The 13,487-nt window shown below is 47.2% G+C and overlaps 1 protein-coding gene across 6 annotated transcripts in view; it reads right to left on the bottom strand.

Moving 5' to 3' along the window:
- The window catches only part of SETD3 (SET domain containing 3, actin N3(tau)-histidine methyltransferase), a 79,725-nt gene extending 66,397 nt beyond the window's left edge, over nucleotides 1–13,328 (bottom strand). For 2 of the 6 annotated variants that reach the window (XR_009399214.1, XM_059373941.1), the window contains exons 1-3: nucleotides 13,194–13,328; nucleotides 12,149–12,535; nucleotides 11,188–11,294 (exon numbers count right to left, since the gene is read on the bottom strand). Coding sequence is in view for 1 of the 6 variants with exons in the window: in XM_059373941.1 (XP_059229924.1) it covers nucleotides 11,188–11,210 (23 nt within the window). In the remaining 5 variants the exon portion in view is untranslated. Of the gene's footprint in view, nucleotides 1–1,003; nucleotides 1,063–11,187; nucleotides 11,295–12,148; nucleotides 12,536–13,193 lie in introns of all 6 variants that reach the window. The other 4 variants (XM_059373943.1, XM_059373945.1, XM_059373944.1 and 1 more) reach the window with 4 other exon arrangements.
- Nucleotides 13,329–13,487: the final 159 nt, after the last annotated feature.

Genomic DNA, 13,487 nt, shown 5'->3' on the forward strand with positions numbered 1-13,487 from the left:
AGGTGTGGAACAGAACATGTAACTTTATGTATCTAATAAGCCTTCTAAAACAGTGAGCGATACACAGTGCATATCTTCCTGAAATCAAAGGCAACAGGGAAGAATAGCTACGTCTGCCCCACGGAATTAGTTGCTTTGAGATCAAAAGCAGAAAATAAATAAATAAATAAACAAACGGAGGTGGTGGGCAGGAGGAGGAAGAGCGTAAGCAGCTTTTTCGGAACTGAAGGACTAGCCCCTCAAAGGAGCACACGGCTCCCCAGAGCGCAGGCAGGGCTGACTGGGGCACCGCTGCTCTTCTCCGATCTCAGGCTCTCTGCGGAAACCCGCGGAGCCTGACCCCTAAATAACTAAAACCACCCAGAAGTCTAGAGAGAAAGACTTTTCTTAGTGTGGTGATTTTTTTTTCTTTTAATTCTATTCTTTTTCTTTCTTTCTTTCTTCTTTTCTTTTTTTCTTTCTTTGGAAGAGCGTAAGCAGCTCTTCATACAACATCAGATTACCTTCAGGTGTGACATACTGACTCCACATTTGCATGCACTGCAAAGTCATCACCATGAATCTACCCACCAACTGTCACCACGCCAAGTTGTTACAATATTATTAACTATGTTCCCTATGCTGTACATTACACCTCTGTGACTTATTTTATAACTGGAGGCTTGTGCCTTTTAATCCCCTTCCTCTATGTTACCCGCCCCAGATCCCCCCTTCAAAAGGCCTTTAATCAGACGTCCAAATACAGCTCTGCAGGAAGAACCACAGAAACCAGCCACCGCCAGTGATGGCTTTGGCCTCGCCCTTCAGCCCTGCCTGCAAGACTTTTGCATATCAGGCTCCAAACAATGTGAAAACATCACTTTGATGAAGACTCCAGGACCCTCGCCTTCCCCTAGCAGGCCTGGGGAAAGTGAGCCCGAGACAGCCATCGGCCTACACTGGCCCCCACAGTGTGGGGACCCACTAGCAAACAGGCTTCTTCCCTCTGCCCGCAGTCCCCTACCTTCCCCCGGTCTTCGTGCAGGGATTCCCAGGCTGCTGTCACTCCCAGCACGTAGACACCTGTCCAGAGATAACGGTCATTAATGAAAGCAGCACCCACGACCCTATATGCATGCGGTGCTTACAATCTGCCGCGTGCTGGGCTAAGACACATCTCATTGGATCTTCTCAGGCCTCTATCAGTAGATCATAGCCTCATCTTTTTTAAGATTTATATATATGAGACACAGAGAGGGAGAGGCAGAGGGAGAGAATCCCCAAACAGACTCCACCCTACGTGCAGAGCCTGATGTAGCGTTGGTCCCACCACCCACCCTGAGATCATGACTTGAGTCAAACCAAGAGTCGGATGCTGAAGTGACTAAACCACCCAGGTGCCCCAGATCACATCCTCATCTTCTAGATGGCGTTCTCAGAAAGGCGAAGTCCTTCAGCTTTGTCCAATGTCACACACACATCAGGTAAGAAATGAAGCTAGAACTGGAACTCAGATCTGCGTGACTAAAGCCTGGCCACCGCCCCACTGTCTCTGTTTAAATGCAGAGCAAAAGCACAGCACACTGCAGGGGGCAGAGAGGCTGAAAGTTCTTTGGATGTGACACTCAACAACACCCTGCCAAGGGCCCACCCCCCTGGATGTAGCCAACTGCCCGGCACCTGCTCCTGCCTGCCTCCTGAATTTGTCTCTAGCTTACACTGTAACACTAGCCTCTTACAGGTCTCTGTGGCCAAGCCCATCACTCCCACCCACATCTGCGCCAGCCCTTCAGGCTCCACCACAAACAACGGCACCTAGTCCCTCAGACAAGTGTCCTCTCCTGCCTCCTCGCCCTGTCCCTCTATCTTCCCCACCCCACCCCTTACCGGCAATACTTGAGTCACTTGTTCAGTAACCAGCTTTCTCTAAAAGCCCAGCCTGGGTTTCACCTCTTCCTGGTCCTCCTAGCTGTACTATTCCCCGCTCTGTACCACCACTACTACCACTGGATCTCACTGCACTGCAAGACTTGCTCACACACTGGCTTTCCTCCTGGATAAAGGGCTCCTTGAGGCACCCTGTCCTATTTCTATTTGTTTCCCCAACTGCCAGCCCAGAACCGAGCACACAGCAGGCTCTCAGCACAGGGCTCATGAGCTCCCGGGGAAAAGCATCCCCTCCTTTGGGCAGCTCTTAGGTCAGAATATGGATTGCCGAAGCTCCTACCCAAGCTTCTAGCTCATATCTAAGACCCATCGCAGGTGAGAGACCATTAAAGATCTGGTCACAGTGGTTTGAACACACAACAGAATCCTTTGGCAGCAGAGCAATACTCTATAGTGTTGAATGCTTAAAATTCAACTGTTCTCAAAATTTCTTTTCCTCAAGCCAGAAAACTGCTGGCTTTTAGAAATGAGTAAAAGGCACAGAGATACAACGCAGGCCAAATTTCCAAACACAACCATCAAGTAGCCCCAGGGAGAGCAAGTACATGTAGCATAACCTTCAAAGGCGGGAGAGGGGGCTTGGGGGTGCTCCGTTCAGAGAAACGGTCTGCGAAGCCACACCCAGTTAAAACCGTCACCTCCAGCTCCTTCCATCCTTCCGCTTCATTTTCCCGCCTCCACTCTCCTTCCCCACCACATGGACAGTCAGCCTTTATACATGGAGGTATATAACATGCGCTGCCGGCTAAGTGCTGGGGCAGCACCTTCAATAAGGCGCCAGCCCTCACGGAGCCTCCCAGGCTCCTTCCCAGTCACAGCCATCCTCAGCAAGGCTCCGTTGTGCTGACCCGAGTGCCATCACTTAGTTTGGTCTGTTCCTGAACTTCCCATCATGAACATGCAGGCTTCTTTTGCTCAACACAAGGTCTTTGCACAGCTCACAGGGTGGTCCCACCTCCCCAGCACAGCCCTCGAGGTCCTTCACACCCCACCCCATTTTACCCGCCTGCCTTCACTCAACCCATCACCCCCTATTTTTTTAAAAATTTATTTATTTGACAGACAGAGATCACAAGTAGGCAGAGAGGCAGCCAGAGGGGAGGGGGAAGCAGGCTCCCTGCTGAGCAGAGAGCCTGATTTGGGGCTTGATCCCAGGACCCTGAGATCATGACCTGAGACGAAGGCAGAGGCTTAACCCACTGAGTCATCCGGGTGCCCCTACCCATCACCCCTTTACACGGCATACTCCCGGATCTGCTCGCTCCCCCCATTTACTGGAAAGAAGTTATCCTCCACCACCCCCTCTGTCTCCTCCTGACAAAAAGTTTTACAAACTTAAAAACGCAGCCAAAACATCCCCAATGTCCTTGAGGAAATTCTAGGCTCCTCTATTCATTTCATAGACGGAACCCATGAAAGTCAGTAAGAACAAGCCAAGTTCAAGGTGATTAGCAGATGCTAAATTCTTGGCTTACCTTGAGATTCAGTCTTTTGCAATTCTCTTTGGACTGTTTCCCTCCCACGGGGATACAGACCCTACTGGAGAGAAAGCGGCTTGCTTGGAAAAGGCAATAAAAAACTTACATATAGACGTTAACTCCCTTCACCTTAATTAAGGTGAGGCAGTTGTCTGTCCTTGTCCCTAGTGAATGTACTTCCCAAGGGTACAGAATCTTAGGTCCAGGCCAGGTCTCAATCTGTCCTTCCAGAAACCGGGTTTGCACTGACCCCTCCCAGAAAGCTCCCCAGCTGCCCTGAACTCGCTCTGCCTGGGAGCCCCCACCATGCTCGGGCCCCTGTGCACTGAATCAGAAGGAGTCACGGGCTTATCACCCAGCCTTTAGTTGGAGTGAACACAGGATTCCAAAGGGAGGGGCTCTCTGTGCCCAGCTCTACAGCCCAGCAGCCAATCTTCTGAACTTGCTCAGCCATCATCCATGTCTGTGACACACATTTACCTCTAGATCAGATATGGTTTGGCACCAATTCTAGTTTCTGCAAGATACCACTAACTAAAATATACCTGGAAATATACATACTTACTTCCTTTCATCCCACAGACCATCGCTACCACCATCTGCCCCACGCCAACATCTGTCACAGTCCACCAGCTCCCCTACACACTGCCCTCCCTCAGCCCCTGGCCTGGCGGTCATTCCCTGACCCTCACTCTTTCCTCCATCACTGAGGACTGCATGCCTTTCCCGTAGGGTGAACACCATGTGTCCAAGTCTCTGCCAAAACCCCACCATGCCTATGGTCACCCTCCCTGCACTGCAGGAGCCCAGCTCCGCAGCCTCTAGGGGCTTGTCCACCGCCATCTACATTACTGATGTGCCTATTTTGCCCGCTGTCTCATGGCAGGAAGAAAACCAAAGCTTCCATCTCTAAATTACCTACAGCATCTAGCATAGTGCCATGGACACAGATGAAGGTCAAATACTTGTTAAATGATATAAAATCTCAGCATATCGTATTTGGATATATCAGTGTTACTACTTGTGGATGAGGTTTACCTCCCATCACAGCAGTAACATTTTGTGTCAAAGAACCACTTCCCTATGTTCTTCCATCTGTGAATAAAACAGTAGTCAAAATGCAACATTTCCTAAATATTTACCTACTTCTGCTAAAGAACTAAGAGGACTCTTAAAGGTAACAATGTAAATTTTTATGTATACATGAAATATACAGAATTTACCCTTAAAATGAAAAGATAGTTTCGTTTGGAAGTCCCACAGTTTATCATTAGAAGTTTTCAGATATTCTCATAAGAGAAAATTTCTGATAAACACAAACCCAAATTTTTTAAGTGTCTTTGGTCTCTTAGAAAGCAACAAAGCAGGAACCAGTCCACTTCCAATAGGATTTAAATTAAAAAAAAAAAAAAAGAGTTATGGCCCAAACACAGCTTGAAACTCTGTGGGCCTTCGTGACCAGGGTGCTCCATGTGGCCAGATACATTCGCGGCCACAGCTGGCAGAGGTCAGCACTGCTCGCGGACATGCTGGGGGGCTTCAACATGGCTGTGACTTGGCTAAGAGTCCACAACCACCAAACCACCATCCACAGCTTCAAACCCGGCACCCAGGCAGGCTCTAAACACAGAGCCTGCTCTCCCTCACCCAAGCCCTCCTGCATCTGTGGGCCTAGGTCTACGTCAGCCGCTGGAGAACACAAAATGAAGGCAGGCCAGGCCTGCAGGCTTCAAGGATGATGAGGTGGGGAACCAAGATTCACAGCACGGGGCATTCCTCAAAGACCCAAGAGAAGGAGCTGAACCGAGAGGGACAAGGGGAAAAGTACAGTTAAAGAAGAATGACTAAACTTTAAGACGCAGTTTGAAAAGGTGTCAGAATCCAGTCTGAGTGGTGTCCTAAAGTCAACCGCCTTCTACCTTTTTTAGCTAATGAACATTTCCTCCACATTATGGATTAGAAGTCACTACCTGCCCTTTTCATTTATGATTCAAAAACGTGTTACATACAATGAATAATTTTCATTGTGATTTTAGCTGATCTGGGGCTAGATTCCAAGTTTCAACAAATGAACAAACCAGTAGCCTGAGCATCCTTTATACCCCACTAGAAAAGAAAAACTTCCTATTAGAAATTCATCAAATTCCTATGGAGAGCAAATATTTACCTTGAATATTTATTTCAAATATTTATGTAAGCATAAAGATGTCTAAATCAAGTATGTGTACATACATGTATACACAGACACACACACACTCAAGTTAAATTCCAGATATTACCCAAAAGGTACAACACTAATTGAAAGGTTTTCTCCCCAACGTTTAGACTGAAATTAGGTACCATTTATAAATCTTTATGGAATTACCTGGAGCAAACCAAACTATACAGAAAAAAAAGAACTTAATCAATACATAAGACAAAAGAAACTAAGCAAAAAGCAATATAGGACTGCTAGACACACAGACTCTACAGTTGTAGTTCAAAGGAAGGGAATCTATGAAAATAAACAGGAAGCCAGGAGTTTCACACAGATCTACATTTCTTCATCATCAAGATATTTTAAAAATCTACAGAATCCTCAATATGTGGCTCCTGAAGACACTATAAACTATATAGGAAGCCCACCAACAATCTCTCCCTTTAGTAGATTAAATACATTAAAAACCATAAAATAAGTACAACTGTAGAATATTCAATTATTTTAATTACTGGCTAATACAAACTGGCATCTATAATCAATAGCCACTTCTGACCAAGCAAGTGATTCTTTGTATAATCTGTACAGTGGAATAAAAAGTCAGAGGAATAAGATAAAGCACATTCAGGAAACTGGACTAATGGGTGAGGGGCAGTGAGAGAGGGAGCTACATTACTCATCGTTAGAAAGTCTAGCTCACATACACTGAACACAGGGAGATATGATTCAGCTGGGTAGTTTTTGTGTTTTTTTTAATTCTAAATGAGAAGTATAAAAATTAGTATTTTTCTTAAGTTGCTTTCAACTAGATACAAATAGAATAAACATTTTTGATTACACTTATTTGGCAATTTAACCAAAAATTTTAGCTCTAACCCAGCATCTGTTTTTCAATGTATCCTGAAACTACCCTACTTTAGAGTTGGATTAACTAAAGCAGAGAACTGTCCTATGGCTTCCTCCTCCTACCTCAGGCACCCAGCTGTAAAAGTACTTGAAGGGAGTATGAGAGCCTGCCTAATTTTTGTGCAGGAAGAAAAGAATCTCACTAAAATATCTGGCAGGCCATTAGAATAAGATCACTACACTCTGAATTAAATATACCAATTACAGGATGATGGCTTAGGAAAACGAAAGCACTCTTAAACTGAAAAGTATTTTTGCAGTGTTTTCTGTCCTACAGAAACTGACAAGGCATCCACAGACCTGTGCTCCTGCAGCCATGTTAACTGGAACTAGAATGCAGGAGAAACATGTACTCTCTACACGGTAGCAGAGCCTAATAGTGAACTCAAGCCATACTAACTTCACCATTTTAAGTAGATACCTAGCATCCTTCATCCCAGTCCCTATCAAAGGAGGTGCTGATGTGCCACAACTCAAAAGTACCAAGAAGTCAGGGCAAGCAGGCAGGCAAGAAGGTGGAATTAATTTCAAGTCAGTAGCTACTTAAGTAGGGGGATGAATAAAGCTGTAAGTTGCCTCTAAGTAACAGTTCCATCTCTATACAGAACAATTTGGGCTGTCATATAAATAGGTAGATAGACGAATAAGGATAGAAAGATACATACAAGTTTGAGATTTAACAAAATACAGATGTTTCTTGCTTTCTATAGGGTTTTTTGCTAATTTTCCACTAACTTACATGGTAATTTTAGAAGCGCTTAAGCTATTTCTGATTGACTTTTCAATACATAATAGTTTCAGTTTAAACTGCTGTTCAATTAAATTGTAAATACACTTAAAATGAGGCTCCTGTTTAAAGGAAGTTGAAAAAAGAAAACCTCTCATAAAGCAAAGAATCATTTGCTATCATGAATAATCATTTCCTATTATCTCTTTGAAAAAGAAAAAAGAAAAATGTTAAGGGAAGAAACAGCTGTAATCTGTCAAGAAATTACCTTCAAACCACCCACATTCCTCCCATAAGGATTCGAGATTCTAGGACTGTGGAATACCAGGTTCGGAAGAGACTTTCGGGGTAAGCTGTGTTAACCCTCCAGCTCGCACATGTTTAAAATAACAACACCTAAGGCAGGAAGCAATGACAGGTGTCAGAGCACCCTGCTCTCCACTAGCAAACTCCAGTCTGAAAGCCCCTGGGAGAGGCAGGGAGGAGCAATGTCACGGCCAAGGGCAAGAAGTGCACCCCCGGAGGCCTGCTGCTGCTGAGCGGTCCTGGCAGCGCCCCCTGCTCCCCCACACGTGGCGCCGCTGACTGCGAGCTGCCGCTGGTGCACCTCCACATGGTGAGCTGCTCCGGCACACAGTCGGAAGGTTCATCATCCTGACACCTCCCAATTCCGCCTCTCAAAACAACTTCAAATTTCAGAAGACAGCTCTGTCCCCCCAACAAAGTCTTCTCTTCTCCAGGCCTAGCGTATCCTTTCTCAAAAGTGGACAAAACCACTGTGGTGAATAGCTTTTTCCCAAGGCAACAAAACCCTTCAGATGAACTCTGAGAGGGACACAGCTCACGGGAATCGCCTCCCGGAGCTCAAACCAAGGGGATCTTACTCGAAGGGGTAAGGGATAATCAAGGGATATTATCAAGGGGATAATACTCGGAGACTGCCCTAGCTTTCCCACGAGTCAGGTAAACAAAGGAGTGCGTCATTTCAGTGCACACTTCTCAAGCATCTGATCTGAAATGCACAGATGAGTGACACATGCGTGCATGTCCTACAGCCTTTAGGGTAAGACGGTAATCAGCTAAGACCTTTGTCACCTAAGCTATCTTCAGCAAGACAGACATGCTCTATCAAACCAGTGTCTGAACCCAAATGCAATTTTTCATGCTATTATGTTGCTTGTTTCCAGGCTACTGAAGCCATCGTCCCTGCCACACAGAGTCCTATGGCAGGACCGAACTTGATCTTCTTCACCATAACTGCATCAGTCAGCCACTACAACGGGACCCAAGGTAAGCGTTCTACACAACAGATAGCTGTCATACCCACTCTGCAGATGAGCAAGCTGAAGTTTAGAGAAGTTAATAAATTCTATGCAAAATGAAGACTCAGTTGGTGATAGAGCCTCACCAGCACACCTTGATGGCAAACTTTACTGATACTCAATAGTGTTTCATGGATTCAGCTCAAAATCAACCCACTTGTGAAGGCTCTGAAGTTCAACATAACAGTATTCCCTTTACAGCTGTAAAACATGCTTCACAAAGGTTTTATCCCCTTGGCCTTTGAAAAGTATAGAGCCATCTTGCTGGCCTTGTCCAAATAAACAGGAGTGGCCTCAGCTTAAATGTGAAACTATGAGCAAAACTTCCAAATAAACTTCTGCCCGAGACCACATAGCCCACGCTGAGATCTGCAACGCTCCACTCTTGTCGTCGATCAAGAAACCGCAGCAGGGGCACCTGGGGGGCTCAGTGGGTTCAAGCCTCTGCCTTCAGCTCAGGTCATGAGCCCAAGGTTCTGGGATCCAGCCCCACATCGGGCTCTCTGCTCAGTGGGGGAACCTGCTTCTTCCTCTCTCTCTGCCTACTTGTGATCTCTGTCAAATAAATAAATAAAGTATTTTAAAAAAAAAGAAAGAAAGAAAGAAAGAAACTGCAGTAACCTCTTAGTAACCTCTTAGGTGACTATGACATGTAGCAATGCTAAGTCATTACAATCCATAAATGGAAAACTTTGTTAATCATTAGTAAGTATGGCAGAAGAAACTTTAATGATTATTTTGCAACACTAATCCTTACTTTCTTTTAACTGTACTCACTGGAAAAGCATTGATATTGAAGAGTCAAGCCTATTTTCTGAGACTGAAACCTTTAAATCACTTTGTCATACAGTTTTTTTAGACCTTGCTATGGTCTAACAAAATATATCCTTAAAAAAGTGAAAAGTGGGGGCGCCTGAGTGGCTCAGTGGGTTACAGTCTCTGCCTTCGGCTCAGGTCATGATCCCAGGGTCCTGGGATCGAGCCCCACATCAGGCTCCCTGCTTGGAGAGAAGTCTGCTTCTCCCTCTCCCTCTTCCCCTCCCCCTCCCCTTGCTTGTGTTCCCTCTCTCACTGTGTCTCTCTCTGTCAAACAAATAAGTAAAAATCTTTAAAAAAAAAAAAAAAAACAGTGAAAAGTGAAAGTCAGGATCGTAGGTAGGTAATAAGCCTAGAACCCTGCGTATTTATTGAGAGCTCTGTGTGGACACCTGATTACATTCTCTGAAAAAGAATGAGAACGGCTGTTCCACTTTGTCCCTCTTCCCTGCCCCCCCTCCACATCCCCATCACTGAAGCTAGACAAGTGACAGGTTAGGGTCTTACGTGGCTTGGTAATCAGTTATCACTCAGATGCCTTTCAAAATCTTAACTTCAGGGTTGGACTTGTCATCCACTTGGACTTATCCTGATTATTAATTAACTTCTACTTAGAAAGTACTAAAATAAGAAAGAATTTCAAGGTCTTAACTTTGGTATTTGAATTTATAATCATTTGAAATTATTTTTCTTCCATTCAAATATATTTTAGTAGCAAACTGTCAATACTTGTGTTTATACCTCTTGTTTTAAAGCTGTTTATTTCTAAAACCTAGAGGAAACCCCCAAATGGAAATAGAGTTGAGACAGCTAATCTCTGGCTTGAGTTACTGGATAAATTTAACAACAAAAGTAGGACTTCTAATCTTGCCAGTTCCGCTAACTAAGCTTTCTTTACATAATACTAGTAAGTGACTAAAAAAAAAAAAAAAAGCTCAATTCCATTATAGTAGAAAGATTATATATGTATTAATATTTGGTGAAAAAATCATTTTTACCTTAATAAACACGAAGCAAATTAATTCTATTTCCACATCAAAACATTTAACATCCCCAATTTTAGGAATAGGAATACAAGATGTCAGGCATGCCAATGTACAGAAGACACTTTTGCCAAGTAAGGTACACCTATGACCACAAGAACGAAACCTAGAAACATGTGAAAGCAAGGAACCCTTAGTTCATTACTCTTAACTGGTTAAAGAGAACTCAGAATGAACTGATGTCCAAGATAAACGCATCCACGACTGTAGCAAGAGAAAAAGGTTGCAGGGCAAATCAAAACACTCTTCAATGGTAAAATAACTGGCCCAAATACAGTGTTAGCTAACTGCGAAAATAACTGGCCACAAGCAACTTCCAGGGTGACGTAAGAACAAAGATATATTCGCTGTCTTGTTAAAAATGTTTAATGCCATAGTAATAAATGACTTCTGCTCCTCTAATAGGGGAACAAAATCATGGCTTTATTCCCAGGACTTAGGTACAAGGAGAGGAGACACACTTGAAACTCTTCGTCCCTACAGAAGCACCACGCACAGCGGCCAGAGACAAGAAAACCAGTTTCTAAAGAAAAAACCTCCCAGTCCAAGACAGTCCCCAAACTACACACACAAAAAAAGATACACTATGATTAGTTACATTTCTAAAAGCTACTTCAGATTAAAGATAAGAAAAAAAGGAGACCATGTAATTCGAACATTTTAAGAAACTGGAAAACCTCAAAGTAAATGGACATCTAGTATCCAGAATAGCCCTCTGCTAGTAAGATTTTTACTATTTCTGCTAAAATTCCACATGGTACAAACTGCATACCTGGTTTTACTGAATTCAGTCATTGTCTGCTAAACATTTCCAGGACCAGCAGGCCTCTGTTGTGCTGATGCTGACGCTTTCCTCTAGCGGTCATCTGTCACGCTCTTCTAGACAGGAAAGCATCAAGTTTTTAGGAGGCCGTTGCGAGTGCTCATAACCACAAGTTTCCCAGTGGTTGAACTTTAGAACGGGAAGATGTCTGAGTACAACCTTTACATTTCCCTCACTTTCCAGGAGCTTCTAAAGCAAAGATTTACCTACTTAAAACATGGCCTAACGTTCACCACATGGAAGAGAAGTTCAGTAAATGTTACTTTCTTATTGACGATTTACTGCACTCATTGACAGAACTGAACAGAAACTTTCATTTCCATAGCATAAATGTTTCAGTCTTCAAAGCCAACACCATTCCCCCACCAGGAGCAAAAGCACCAAGAGATGTCAGCAAACGGAAGAGATGAGAAGCAGCAACCCTTTTACCCTCTGGGGCTAGAGCTGCACTTCAGACATTAACTTCCAATTCCACGGAGAGAAAGGAGGGCAGACAGGAAGGGGTAGCAGAAGGCTAAAAACTGAGGTTGTTTGGAATTCCAATGAAGAGGTTCTGTAGCCGTTTGAGAACTTGGCTTTGCAAACTGCTTTCTCCCGCCAGCGAAAAACCTCCTCCTTAAATTGCTGGAACTTGACCAGAATATCAATCACAGCAGTCCCTGGGACTAAGTTGGTAAGGCGGGACTGCATACACGGTAGCCCGTATAGACATAATACATCATGGTTCCAGCAAAAGTCCTGCAAACTCTAACAGGGGAAAGCTGCTTTTATTTTGCTATATTCTTGAGTTAAATGCATTCACCTAAAATAACAAGAAAAACCTCCCCAAGATTATTACTGGTTATTCCAATTTTGAAATACCAGTGGGGCCACTGAGAAGAGAAATAGGAGAGGAAAAGGTAAAACTCACTTTTCGGTGTCCACGTCTACACGGGGTGACACACGCACACAGCTGTGTAATCGTGCACCGCAATCAAGCGACGAGCAGGTTCATCGCTCAACGTTTAACTCTTCGGAGGGTTTTCCAACGCACAAGTATCTGTCAACACACTTCGCACGTACGTCTGCTTTCGAAACACCCCCTCCTTCCTTTGGAAAAGCAAAGCAACACCCCGCAAGCGATCCCACACGTGTCGGCGCGCGGCGGGGGCGAGGCCGCGCAGCGGGGGGCCCGGCTGCCCTGCGGCTCGCGTCCCCCGAGCACAAGCCGGGCAAAGGCAGAGTTGCAGCGCCGGAGCCGCGAGGAGGAAGAGCTGACGGCCAGAATGACAAACTCCACAGCCCCGAATTCTTCTCCCTAGCAGGGCGCCGAGCGTGTGGACCACGGCCAGGGCGCGTGGGAAGAAAGATGACCTATTTTCAACGCCTGTTTTTATAACTGGGAAGTGAGCAGAGAAGCAGGGACGGGTCCCCGGCGCCCCGGCGCGCACCTGAGGTCTGGGGAGCTGAGCACAGAAGCCACAGCCTTCCCGCGGGCGACCGCGGCGAGGGCAGGCAGGGAGGAAGGAAGGGAGCGCGAGGCGGGCGGCCGCACGCACAGCCCGGCCGCCCCGCCGCCCGCCGCCCGCCGCCCCGCCGCCCGCCGCCCAGCGCCAGCCAGAGCGGCCCGGGCCCCACCCGCCGGCCGTCCAGCGGCCGCCGCTCCCTGCACCTGCCTCCGCCTCCGGGCCGGGCGCCCCGAGGGGCCGCGGGGCCGGGGCCAGCGCGCCCCCCGCGCCGGCAGAGCCGGGAACCAGAGGCCGAGCGGCGCCCCCGACCCGCCGAGCCCCCGCACCAGCCCTCCCGCCCGGCCCCCGGAGCGCACACCGCCCCCCGCACCTCGCACCTCGGGCCGGGCGGCCGGCGGGGCGCGCGCAGGACCCTGGCCGAGGGGCGCGGGCCGGGGCGAGGGGCCGCCTCCCCGCGCGAGTCTGCCCGCGGGCCGCGCGCGCCGAGGGGCCGCCGCCGGCACTCACCTGCCCGGTGGCCCCCTTCGCGCAGCGGCGGCGGCGCCACACTCGGGCCCGGACCCACCGTCCGCCTCAACCAAGCCCCAGGCGGCGGCGGCGGCCGGACGGGAGGGGCGGGACGGCGGCCTGAGACGGCCCCGCCGCCGCGGCCCAACCCGGCTCCGCCCGCCCCCGGGCCCCGCCCCCGGGCCGCCGCCGCCGCCGCCCATTGGCCCGCGGCGCCGACGCATGGGGGCGCCCGTCAGCCAATCAGGAGAAAATAGAGCTCTCCAAAGAGGAAAGTGTCGCCAGTCTCTCCCA

This window comes from Mustela nigripes, chromosome 13, assembly GCF_022355385.1.
Source record: "Mustela nigripes isolate SB6536 chromosome 13, MUSNIG.SB6536, whole genome shotgun sequence".
Lineage (NCBI taxonomy): Eukaryota > Metazoa > Chordata > Mammalia > Carnivora > Mustelidae > Mustela > Mustela nigripes.